This window comes from Ambystoma mexicanum, chromosome 2p (genome assembly GCF_040938575.1).
Source record: "Ambystoma mexicanum isolate Mex_15411 chromosome 2p, UKY_AmexF1_1, whole genome shotgun sequence".
NCBI classification, from domain to species: Eukaryota; Metazoa; Chordata; class Amphibia; order Caudata; family Ambystomatidae; genus Ambystoma; species Ambystoma mexicanum.
Genome location: NC_090923.1, coordinates 289,493,547 through 289,506,994, shown reverse-complemented (window position 1 = coordinate 289,506,994; position 13,448 = coordinate 289,493,547). Strand labels below are relative to the sequence as shown.

At 42.9% G+C, this 13,448-nt stretch overlaps 1 protein-coding gene across 1 annotated transcript in view; it reads left to right on the top strand.

Moving 5' to 3' along the window:
- The window catches only part of LOC138566386 (tripartite motif-containing protein 54-like), a 708,248-nt gene that overhangs the window by 491,116 nt on the left and 203,684 nt on the right, over window positions 1-13,448 (top strand). The window contains exon 2 of the mRNA XM_069643570.1: window positions 7,114-7,272. Coding sequence (XP_069499671.1) covers window positions 7,114-7,272 — 159 coding nt within the window. The remainder of the gene's footprint in view (window positions 1-7,113; window positions 7,273-13,448) is intronic.

Genomic DNA, 13,448 nt, shown 5'->3' with positions numbered 1-13,448 from the left:
GGGCATGGTAAAATCCATTTTATGGTTGCCTGTAAAGAGTAGATTCATTTGTTCTTAGGTAGGGGTCCAATCCCTGTATAGCGTATTAACTTGGATAAATCCCTCAGCCCCGTTTTTCTCGCATACGCATATCTAAGTTAATACTATGGGGTTATTCACCCACTCCACAGCATTAACTCACATCACTAAGCTGCAGTTGCGCAAGAAACAGCAACCTGGCTGTGCTGGCTCCTGTGCACACCAGGACTTCAAAACTGCATTTTGGCTGCAACAAAAGATGGCTGCACCATCCAGCCAAGTACACTTCAGGCAAGATGGAACGAGGGGAGACACTGAAAAAGTATGCCAGTGTGTTCTGAGACAAATATATGGAATCAAGTGAACCGGCAGCACTGCATTGTTGCAAAAGCAAAAAAATGTCCTTCAAAATGAAACCTTTTTTTCACACTTTCAAAATGCTGTGTTATGCTATTCCCATCTGTGCATTTTTAAACCACTGTGATGGAAATGACCCTGCCAGGCCCAGGATAATTCATTGTGCCTCAGAAGAAACGGGCCTAATTCCTGAATGACAGGTCCTGTCAAAGTAGAGTTGAAATAATTGAACAAGCAACTTTCTTTTCACCCGCATAGGAACACGCGTTTATTTCTTGCCAAAATGTATCCAGGCGCAGCAATTCAAAGAGACTTTTTACTCTCTGAGCCAGCTCAAGGATAGGTGTATCTATACTTTAGATAAAACTCCTGCTGCAAGGAAATGACTACAGCTAGAGCTGCAAAGACAGTGGCAATCTGAGGAGCTGCAAACCGAATTAAAGAAAGAAATGCTAGCAGTTTTTAAAACATGTGGAAAAATGGGCTGTGCTGACTGAAGAGAAAAAAATGCCTGTTTAAAACTCAATTGTTAATGAAAGCTTGTTTACTTAGCAATATAAAGGGATTGTTTTAGTATTGATAATACACCCATATGATATTTTCTGTCACAGGTTTGTTTAATTCCATACTCAAAATGAGAAATTAAACAGTTTAAAACACATGGGATGGATTTGCAAACTCGCAGAAAAACCTGTTATTCCAGTTGCCAGCCATGAAACTTCCCAAAGGAAGGGAGATACACCCTAAATCCAGGACACGTAGGTGCGAAGTGCCAGCTGGAAAAACTTTGTATGGGACAGGACAATGAAAGTTCACACGCTCATCAGACATTCATCTGTGCTCCAGGCTGGGACAATAGCAGTCCTGGGACACTTACCTGTCAAGTGTGAAGGGGCAATAAAACCTTCAATTAATACTGGAAACCCCCTTGCCTGGAAGGAAATGACAGCTGCTTGCAGTTGGAGGAATTAAAAAAACAGGATCTAGTAACAAAGGGACTGCCTTTTGGTTACAGAGACTATGTTATAAAGAAACTTTAAAGACTTTTATTTCTGTAGCAAGAATTAGCAACATTTTTAAAAGTTCGCATTTTTAAATCTAATTTTGTGGGCTATCTTTTAAAACTTGGTATAACTCATTGCCGCATGGGGAACAGAAGTTACAAAATATGACAGATTCCAAGGAAAGTATTAATGTGGCAAACATAACATTTTGTATATAAATCCCTGGGGACAATTCGCATTTGTGTATAAAATTGTGGAATTTTAGGCCAAATCTGTAATGTATAAAACTACCAAAATGTATCAGAAAGGCGAAACAAGGTCGCACAGACCTGAGGATTGGACTGAAATGTGATGCACATAATAGGTGAACTGCGTGTATAATTTGCCAAGAGATTGCAAGTGAAGAAATGTATGTTTTTGGCAAAATCTGATTTTAAGTAAAGTAAATGTGGGAGTGTTGGGCCATTGTAAACCTCACCTCATAAACCTGACATCATCCCCTTAGAAATCCAACCAACTGAGAGCGAGGCGGAGACTAGCTCCCCTGCCCAATCCAAGTAGTTCAGGGGCGGGCATAGTTAACCCTGCCCAGCCTCTACCTGATTATGTCATTTTGCATTATAAATAAGGGTCCCTGACAAGACCCTGGACACACACACTCTTCCTGATTTGCTGCGCTGCGTTCCTGTTCCTGTTTCATCTTTCAGACTCCAGAATCCAACAACAAGGCCAAGCATTGCTGATCCTATTCCAGGGCCCATTGCAAAACCCAAGCATTGCTGATCCTGCTCCTACAATATTAAAACTCACTAATCTCCCAGTAACCAGGAGAAACTGTGGTACTTTTGCTATCCTAATCCAGGTTGGCTTGCCGCCACTCACTGCATGCTGTTGCCATCCTGCTACCCTGATGACCTATAGTATCCAGTAACCAGAATTGCCGGTCCAGAAGAACTATCCTTTGGTATCCAGTCCCTGCCCAGCTGATCCTGTCCCGCTGATTAGGCCGGCTGTCCTTTGTTAGCCAGACCCTTTTGTTTGCTAGAACCGCTGACTGTCCAAAATCCAAACTAAAAAGTGGACTGTGAGTATCAATAGGAACCATAGAACCATAGTATACCTTGTCTTGCCTTGTCCTTTGTTCCACTCTCTAAGCCATCCTATCCTTATCCTGATAACTTGTAATATCGTCAAAAATCATTCTTGAAACCCTGCCTTTGATTTCCTGTGCTAGCGCCATATCTTTAATAATGTTGTCTTGTGAAATCCTAAGCCCTTAGTCTTATTTCAAGTGATCGGACTGGTTCCGCCAGGGCGGGCGCAGAGGTGCTAGGGTTGAACTCGCGAGTCAACCCTGGAGCTTACTGTGTCTCAATCTGGTAGCCTAGCCTGAATGCTCTAGTGTAGATTAAAACTATTCTGACCAAAATTGATTTCTTTTCCTTTTTAGAGCCTTCATTTCCTCAAAATGCACCTCACTAGATCTTGCATAACTCACTCAATTTACCAGCTAGAGAACTCATTTTACTACCATATTTTACCTATGATCCATAGCTACACCCCAACACAAACATATTTCACCCGTTTTTATTAGAAGCCATTTTGGTAAATTCAGGCAGGTATTGCAAAAGTTTGCTAAATTTCCAACATGTCATTTTGATTATAAACTGTTTTAAATCTTCCATTTAATTTTGAATTGTATGCTTTTGCTCAATCCATTGCTTGTGATTGCTGGTATCTTTCCAGTGTTGCTCCAGTAAAGAATTGTTTTTGTTTCAAGAGTTTTATACTCATTCATTCATTTATTCATCCATATCCGAGTGTCGTTTTTAGCATTGCCAGGGTTTAAAATCCGTTTTTCTCTCTTGTTTGTGGAGGGAAAGTCGGATTTCCATTCTGTTTTCCATTTGTCATTCCTGATTAACTGCTGCTTCTGTTTATCCACTTAGAATTGATTATTAGTGGGTGGAGGGAACATTGCAGGGGGAAATTCTAACTCAAGTGCGATCTTACCTAAAATCAAAAAGTACTCCTATTCCCTGGTGTTTTGTAGTTGTGTCAATAGAAGATTAAACTCAGTGCATTGCTTACATTCCTATTGTTCTTATCACCCCATTGGTGATTGCTGCCCCATATTAAAAATTGTATGATTTCTTTTGAATATTAAAATAAATAAATAAATATTACCTTTTACCAACCAGCCTGGTTCATGGTCCATTGCAACCCGGAGTATTTGAAAAGGGGGTGTGATATGAGTGCTGTACCATCTCAATATTGAATCTAACATAAAACATAAGCATTTCAATCGCGCGCTGGGCTGAGACTAAGTTGTGTGTCGCCTAATTGAACTCCTTAACAATATGCTATACAGGGATTGGACCCCTGCCTAAGAACAAATTAATCTACTCTTTACACGCAACCATGAAATGGATCTTACCATGCCCTGATTTGAAAAAGGCAAGACTAAGCAGAAACACGCGTCATCTTTAAGGGCAGCTTGTTATTTGCAAATTAAAGATATGAAGTCACAAAACTTGGTGCAAGTCTCCAGGAGTTTCTTCTTTACCTGGTATACTCCCCTGCCATGTACTCTTGTACAGTTCCTCAACACAATTTGGGTGTGAATCCCAGATCCGCTCCGCACCTGGTATACTCTTCTGCAAGGACTTTGTTTCAATCTCTTTCTCATTCAGTACAAGGGGGCATGGGTCTTCCCCAAGTTACTTTATGGCAAAGTAGTGTGACGATGAAGATGACACTTCTTCTTCTTGTTTCCCAGTCAACTAGCACCGCTTCCCTACAGGGCCGGTCCGGCGCTTGCCTCTGCGCTTCTCTTCTTGCCAGTAGTACTGTGCAGCCATGGTCCTCGGCCCCGTCTATTTCCTGGTCTGACCGACCGGCCGGGAGTGCTTGCGTCGGGTCCCTCTCTCGCTTACCTCCACTCGCCTGCTTCGGGACTTGCTGCCAGTCTGGGACACTGCTCTGCACGGTGTGTCTTTAGTTGGTCTAGATCTCTCTGTTTTCTCGCAGCAGCTGATTTAAACTCCTGCCTCCCGGCAGGAAAGTGTCTTGGACCAATCATTCTTCACAACACTAGACTGCGCATGATGGTTCACACTCTTGCTCATTGCAGTCCTCTTCCTCATCTCAGTACATTTTGTTTCACAAGGTGAAAAATGTTCATGACTTTTATCAGCAGCTTTTACAGGATGTTGAGAGGGGTTGTCACAATATGCCATTAAGGCATTGGGAATGAAGGGGATATCCCTAAAAGGAAAGTGGGGATACCATTTATCATCAGATGATGCCTGTCAATCCCTCTGAGGGTTGCCTCCCCTCAGGTGATCCTCCCATTGCATAGCCACCGCCAGGGTCCGGATCAGTTAGCACCTGCAGTTCCCTTGCCACATGAGGAGAGGCTACCTCCGGGAGAGGAATGACATCAGGTTCATCACATTTCACTACAGGTCAAGGCCAGTCTTTGCCTGTAACATTCCCCTACAAACAGATACCCCTTGAAAATATCTGTGTGTGGAGTCATACTTCACACAGTGTTAGAGACTCTTCTTCGTTAGACATATGATTTTGAATGTATGCTATGGCACAGCATAACTAGATGCGCCTAGGCGCATGAATGTATCAGTCGAAAAAGGCAGTGTACCAGGACTACATCAACATTGTTTATAAATGTACGGGAACAAAAAGGTCTGAGTGTTTTGTGAATCCTACCACTACATCTTCCTAAGGGAGAGAATTCCATAGAGGTGGTTAAGGCCACAAAAAATCTACCATCTCCTCTGGACTTACAGCAAAGTATTAGGACATTTAGTAAAAAAAGTTATTTCTTTGATTTCAGATTTTATGTGTAGCAAGCCCAGGCAGGCATTTAAATAACATCCACACAAGTCATCAGAAACACTGATGAATGGCTCAGTCACACTTGACGAGGTCCAGAAAAAAACAATATAAATTTGAAAACAATTTTATTTTCTTTCACTAACCAAATTTAAACAGATTTATTCCAAATAAAAAAGTACATAAACATTCCAAATTTGACTCATTTCACCAGTCATTGGAACAAACAGTGTTATACATCTTACAGCTTTTTCAAACTGGTGATTCTCCGTGGAAGGCTGAATAATGTAACTGGGAATGAAAGATTAGAGAGGTTAGTGAAAGATGTTTATACACATTGACTTTTGATAGCAGATTGACTTGGTAATATACTTACGTATATTTTCTTTCTTTTTACACCCTAGATAGTTCACTATTCATGATTATCAGTTACACCTGAAGAAGGGGCTATCAGTCTTGAAACGTGCTGTCTTTAAGAAGCATCGCGTTAGGAACACCCTGTTTTGTTTATGTGGTGTGGTCCTGACAGGGCACAGAGCTGTGATCATTTACCTGTACATATTGAGTGAACTGCCCCACAAAGCACCTTGTGAATTGTTTGATGAATTGTTGAATGAACAATATTGCAAGATGCAGCAAACTCTTCTGTTTATTTACGTGTGGAGAGTAAAAATACCCCGTTGGGCATTAAGTTAGACTTTCTGTTATTGAAATTGCATTTGTTCGTATGAAATGAGTCAAATTTGGAATGTTTATGAACTTTTTTATTTGGAATAAAGCTGTTTAAATTTACTTATTGAAAGCAAATAAATTGTTTTCAAACTAATATTGGAAGAGGTTTTTTCTGGAACTCGGCAAGAGGCCTTGTGTTTCTGATGATGACTTGTGTGAATATTGAGTTTTCTCTTTGTGGCAAGAGATCGGCCTAGAGCACCCCAAGCATAGTAATGTGGTGATTAAGTTTTGAATTAGTTTGTTTACATTTTGAACCCTAAACCCTACATATGGCATTTAAATAACAAGCATAAAAGCTTGAAAGAAACATTACAGTGTATTGGTAACCAATGTAGGGGTTGTCTATATGGGGACATTGAGGGCTGCAAGGGATGGGGTGTCAGAAAAAGGTTTTGCAGATCACTTACAATATCTAGCTATAAAGGAGAGCTCTCGATCACAAGCTTTTGGCGATATATCTAAGATTGCCCTTAAGATCAAACAACTTTTTTGAAGTCCAGAACCCAATTGTATTTCTTTTGTCTTTGTTAATCACACTTTGTTCGATCCCCTGTCAAGTCCTTTTATAACCAAAAAAAACAAGGCTGCCAACTAGGAGCCTGTCCAGACCCTCCCTGCAGAACTCAAATTAGGATTGCGTAATCATTTTTATAAGGAATTTAGCTAGACCCACAGCATTAGAAGAAATAATTGTATTGGTGCACTTGAAATCATGAAAAGTGTGTTTGAATACCTGGAAAACTACATTTAGTCACCTGTAAGAGAGAGCAGACCTCTCTATGTGGCCATGGATGTAATCTTTGGAAGGACACTCCCATTTGCTTTAGAAATAGCATTTTTTCTGTCCTACGCAGACCTGCAGGGCTACTAACAAAAGAAGAAACAAATGCCCTTCAGGCGCCTCCTCATTCCTACAAAACAAAAATACTACATATCATTTTACAATTTGCCAATGCCTATTTAACATTTTCAGTGCTTCGCATATGAGTACCTATGCAGGTCAATGCAGATTTTCCTTGTTTTCTTCTTTAGCTTTTGCAGAATTCTCCATTTAAGCTTAATGAATTGTTGATAGTCATGAAAACATCTGTCTTCTATGTAAACTCACTCCTGCCTTGTCTTTGGTTATTTCATTCTCTTCTAGGTTATCTACTTACGGGGCAGAGGCACTGATGGATTGCAAAGGAATATCCTCGTCGAAAATGTTTTGGAAAAGTTCAAAGAAGAACTTGCTAATGTGCATGCCAAGGAGGAAAATCAGTTGTTGCAAACCTGCGAGGAACATGGAGAAATTATGAATCTGGTATTCATTTGCATATTTCGTGTACATTCTTTCTTGAAAATACTTCTTTTACATCGTACTTACTACTAATTAGTTCAACTGAAACATTACATTTAACTATACTAATGCACATGTTTTACACAGTGCTGACATTCTATCAATCAATTTCACAGTGATGGTGAAATGCCACATACAGTAATTCTCATTACTTCCAGTTCTCCTGGCTAGTCACTGTCCTTACAAATTGAAGGCATCCGCCTTCCAGACGGATCCCTTGCACAAAAAACATATATAAACTAACTCTGTGAGGTACATAGCCCTACTCCCCTTTACGTCATCCTGTGTTTTTCGCAGACAATCATGCAACAGGGGCGGGAGGGGACTTTTAGGACTGTAACAAGTCGGGAGAACTGGGAGTAATGAGGATTATCATATGTAATCTGACATGACCTCCTTTTCTCCCTTTCTCAACACAGTCCATTCAAATTGAAGATGTAACAAGCGGTACCAGACATGAGGCGTTCTAATAAGCACCAGGACACCCAAACTGCTGCACACATAGCTTTATTTATTACACAGTGGTAGCGCGTAGAATCCTTAATCTGATGTCGGCTGATAGTGGGATGCCGATTGACAACTTGTAATGGCTGATAAACAAGTCCGGGAAGCTCACGTTTCGGCAATGCACATATCTTTTGGATCGATGCGTGTTGCGCTTCTGCCCAGGATGCCGCCGTTCCCCTTTTTGAGCAGCCTTGGATTATTTCTGGGGAGAGGTTTCCCCTTCCTCTTGGTAAGAGGCGACTATGGTGTCTTTAATGCATTGACTCTGGATTGATGTGGAAGGTTTCTTGCCCTTGTTTCCCCACCAATTGATACAAAGAGGGCATCAGTGCTGTGAAAAGTCAAAGTCCTCTGCAGATACATTTGCAGTACACTTCTGAGGTCCATTCAATGACTGTCCTCTCCCTTTTCAGTTGTGATCACAGGCCACACTACCTCATAGATGAGGGGAAAGCGCGAACATACTTTAGAGTGAAGGAATGTCCTGTACACAATATTGCCTTAGCTGTTCTGAATCTCAGGAATGCTTCTGTGCACAATAGGGATCCCAATTTCCCTAACTATCTGGCCTGTATCATTGCTAGTAAAAAGAAGGTTTTCAATGAGAGAAACCTGAGTTACTGTGTCCCGTGGTTGAAGAGAAGGGAGCTGTAGCTGGGGAAGTATAAGCAGGAGGTCACAATCTGGAAGGATCAACTTCCTGGGACGTTTCCAGAATCCAAAATTATGCAGAAGCCAGGTAGCCAAAGGTTCCACTATGCCCACACCTGAGTGAGGGTTCCTGAAAGCTCTTAAGGCGGCCCATTGCGTTTGAAGGCTGCCAGTAGCAAATCCTAATTTGACGTCATCCGTCATGAAGTTTAGAATTTTCCAGACATCCCCAGATGGTACCCCCTAGGCTCACACAACTTGCAGAAGGACCTCTGATGCTGTAGGCATCCAAGGTCACTGGCTTGCAGGACATCCGAAGTTCTTTAGCCACTTCCTTGGATATTCCCATTTCCAAGACAGCGTTTAGTTCAGTTTCCTAGCTGTTAATCGTAGATGGTGCAGTGTCCCAAAAGAAAGATCTGTGAAGGCGATTGGTTAAGGCTGTACTGGAAAAGTGGGTCTGTTAAATGTATATTAACGAAAGGGAAAATGAAATCAACTGGGCTGATTCCCCGAGGGTTTTCTTGAGTAACCAGTGAAACACTGGAAAAGGGTGAAAGGTGAAGAGTAGTCCTCATGGCCGTGTCCCAGGTACCAGGTTTGGGCATTGCATACCATGGAAGCACAGAATAAGCCTCAGGTGCAAAGAGGTTGATCGCATGACACCCCACTGGATCGACCCCAATTGAAGACCCGTGGACATAAGCAAAATTTCATTGACGAAGGGATGGTCCTGCTCAGGCGGTCGGATTTCTGATTCCTGATTCAGCTTCCCTGGCAGATAAGCCTCCCTTAAATCCTGAAAATGAATCTGACCAGAAGGACATCCTGTCTGCCACCTGAAATATGTGAATTGACATAAGCTTTTGCCACTTGATTGCCCGTCTTGTCTAAGACATGTCTCCCTTCCATCCTGGGTTGAAAATTGCTCTGAAGATTGCCATCAGCTCCCTCCAGTTGGAGGATTGCTGAGCCTCTTTGGGCACTGTAGTTCCTGAACCACAAGATCCTTGATGATTGCTCCCCACTCCTGGAGACTGTCATCAGTTGTTTTTAAAAGGAAACTTTTAATTATTATTATTATCATTATTATTATTATTATTATTATTTGTATTATTATTATTAATGAACATTGCAATCAGGCACAACCTCCCTCCCTCCCCAAAAGGTAGATCAGTTGATTGGTACAATATCAGCCCCATATAAAGAAATTGTCCGCGTTGCTACAGTATTCGCAGTCATACGTTCATTCAGGAACATTTCCTAGTTAAAGGAATGGTTCGGTCAAAATTTTTTATTGCCCCTACTGGTCGGCCATGTGTTTTTAAGCCTAAATCGCTCGATTTTAGAAAATTTTCCTATGGACCTTACCCGAGTTTTCGTCCATTACACGCACGCGAAAACAGGATTATCACAAAATGGCAGCTCGCTGGTGCCCATCATTTCCCCCATCGCCCTGGCTGACCTGCTTTTGCGGCACTAAATCATATCCCCCGCCCCTGAGCCTGTCATCAGCAGACGCGTACCGCCCATTTCACAACGCCAAAGCACGTCTCGTGTCAACATTCGCTGCGCTTCAGCTAATGACGTGTCGCCATGGAAATGGCAGAACGCCTCTTTCCTAAATAAGCATAAACAGACCGTTTCACAACACACAGCAGCAGATTTTCGATTCCATTCCTCTCTCTGTGTTACTTTGAGTATTCTGTGACTCGTTTCTGTGCTCTGGTCAGCTACCTTCGTTGCTTGTAGCCCGTGTGGACAGATACCAGTACCACCGCTATCAATTATTTTAGTTTGTGCAACACACAATGGATACAATAATGCCCTACATGTACGAGCCCGAGTATACTGAGGAGGAACTACTGGAAAGGGAAACACGCAAAAACGATGGGGCTTCGGACAGCAGTTGGCAGGATGAATCAACGGATGAAGACACTGGACCTAGTCGCATGGACGGTGTTTCCACCTGGTGCACATGCAATCGGTGCGAGCTAATGCCGACCGAGGAGGAGAACTGCTGCTGCTGTGAAAACTCGGGATGCGTGGCCTATATTTCGGAAGGCGAGCCACGACCGCAATGCATCACCGAGCTGCCAGACTTCAGGGCAGCCTGCCTCACACGGTCCGTGTTGAGGATAATGATGGTGCTTATGCACGAACTTCGCGCAACTGTTCGTCCTCGTAATCCGAGTAACGAGTAAGTATACTCTGCTTGTCATGCCACTCCTATTTCATGGTCTTGTACTACATCCAAAATTACATATACATATCATTGTAACACATGAAAGTCATTCAATAGTGTGCAGTGTCTAGATAGCATTTCTCCAAGCAGAATGCCATTAGTTACAAGAATTGTCATTGACAACAAACGTTTATTAAACTCATGTTGGTCATTTATAAAACAGTTTGTTTCATTCCTTTTCACAGGTACAGGCTGGTGGCCTATCGTTCCTTTACATGGTGGCTTCACGGTAGGCTTGGACACCGCATTCGAAGAGTGATACCCGCCTGTACCGTTCGTGCCATAAGAGAAACATTCCCGAGTGACAGCAGTCAGTACAGGGGATTTTCTCTCGCTGTGCTGCAACCTGAACTGTACAATGTGTAAACTTTTGTATTTTTGTGTCATCAAAATAAGCTACAAAATAAAACACCACATATATTTTAACAACGGTTGTTTCAATTTTTTAAATCAATCAAGTGTGTCTCCATTCAAGGATGGACGTCAGACACCTGTGCTCGGAATGGGTGAAGTTCAGGTCTCTGTGAAGCGGGGTGGTCACTATCTAAGCTAACCAAATATATTATCAATAATGCATGCACTAAATAACACTTGTTGAAAGTCTTTCAGTCGGTTATGTCTCTATAAAAGTCACACATATATCAATACTATCAATGAACATTGGATTATACAGGCCTTAGGTCAAGGGTCTTGACCACTATAATACAGTGTTTGAAGTGTGGGTCTGTGCTCACAAGAATCTCCGATATGTGGCATTTGTTATTGATAGGCAACGATATACTGCAGTAGGGGTCTAACGTTAGTTGGGGATCTCTAGGTGGCCATCATGGCGTGGTCAGTGGTCTGGCACATGAAGAGAATACCTTGCAGGGACACAGGGTCAGAATGGCAGTTACTTTCCACTGGTGAGGGTGCGTGGGCAAGGACACGTTTGTGGAGATGAACGAGCCATGTGCATGGTTCAAGCCGGTTCACATGCAGGATCGTGATCTCAGAGAGTGATGTGTTACATTTATTAGCTGTTGCAAATACCTCTGGAGTTTTCCAGTCAGAGTGGGAACGAGGCTGTGGGCCATGTGCTCTGCGTGCTGTACTATCGCAGTGAGGCTTGGTCACCAAAATGGAGTGGAAAGGGGTACAAAAATGGATGCCCCGTGTCCTGCTCAGTGTTCCCATCTACGCAAATGTCATGCAAAGTTAACATCACATAAGGGCAAGGGACGGGCGCAAACGGCCAAGGTGCCAAACAGCATGTACACTTCAAAAGGTATCCCACACCCAGGGGCCATCGCTCACATGGCCTCCACAGACCCCGTGTCTCCAGGCAGGCCTCCCCTGAGGCAGGCCGCCCCCCTGCAATCCACATAAGTGAGTCTCCATTCAGCAGTCTTCCTGTGCCTTATCTGCACGCCCCAGGCCCATCCATCCCACCCCCTCTATCAAAGGCGGTTCGCACCCGGGGATGAGCGCTGGCATGGGGGGCTGTAACGGGCGCAAACGGACAAGGTGCCAAACAGCATGTACACTTCAAAACGTATCCCACGCCCAGGGGCCATCGCTCACATGGCCTCCTCAGACCCCGTGTCTCCAGGCAGGCCTCCCCTGAGGCAGGCCGCCCCCCTGCAATAAACATAATACCACGACATACACACGTCATTCATTCACAAACACACCCCTGTTTCTAATACTTTACAAACCACTTGATATGTCTCATGAGAACATCTTTGTGCTTTGCAAGTCAACTCCTGAACCTTCTACCTGAGAAGCACTGAGATCTATGCTAATCTGCTCGTTGCCGTGCTATCTGTGACCGCTTCGAGCAAACTCGCCAGTGTGCTACCTGTGGCCATCTACCTGTTCTCCTGCCACATCCTGCTCGGCCTGCTGAATCCAACTGTTTGTTGGTCAAGGTAAGGCCATGTATCCTAGTCATATTTCGGTCATTTTTACATTTCAATCTATTTGCTATTACAGTACCCAATAGAGCTATGGTCATTGGTCTCATTGCTATTGACTTGAGTTTCAATTGTTATGCTATCAATAGATCTATTTATTTTCATCTGTGTCAATTGTCATCGAATTGCATCCTTCGGGGGTCCAGTCTATAATGTAAGCATGGTTCCTTTTCGTGCAAGACAAAACAGAAATTTCTGTAACCTATGCAAATACTAAGCCGCACATGATGAACTGGTATAGTTCCGGCGACCAAAACAAACCTTGCATTGAGCATGGTATGGTTCATTTACTTTTTTATGACATTTTTATTCATCAAGGTTTTATAATAATCTTGATATTTACTTTTCAGAATTTTCAACAATGCCTGCCTGTTCGATTAGCGGTTGCCCTTCGAAGACCCATGCTAAATCTGAAGGCACTACAATGCATGTATTCCCGAAAACTGTTGATTGAATAAGAGAATGGGTCAGACATTGCGGATATCCACTGGATGAGCTGGAAAGTAGAGTCCAACAAGTCTTTGAGGACAAGAGGGGTGATTGATACCGCATCTGCAGCCGGCACTTTCCCTCGAACATGTACACCACATCTTGGGTAACAAAGAAGAACAAACGGCGATCGACACGAAAATTGCTCGCAAACGCTATTCCCACTCTATTCATCCACAATCCGCCACTGGTGAGTCAAGTGTCCGTTTTTAGCTTTAGGCCTTGCGGTAGTGTGTAGGTAGCCGAATGGATTCATTGATATTTTAGGTGTTGCTTCCAATTTGTAATACTTT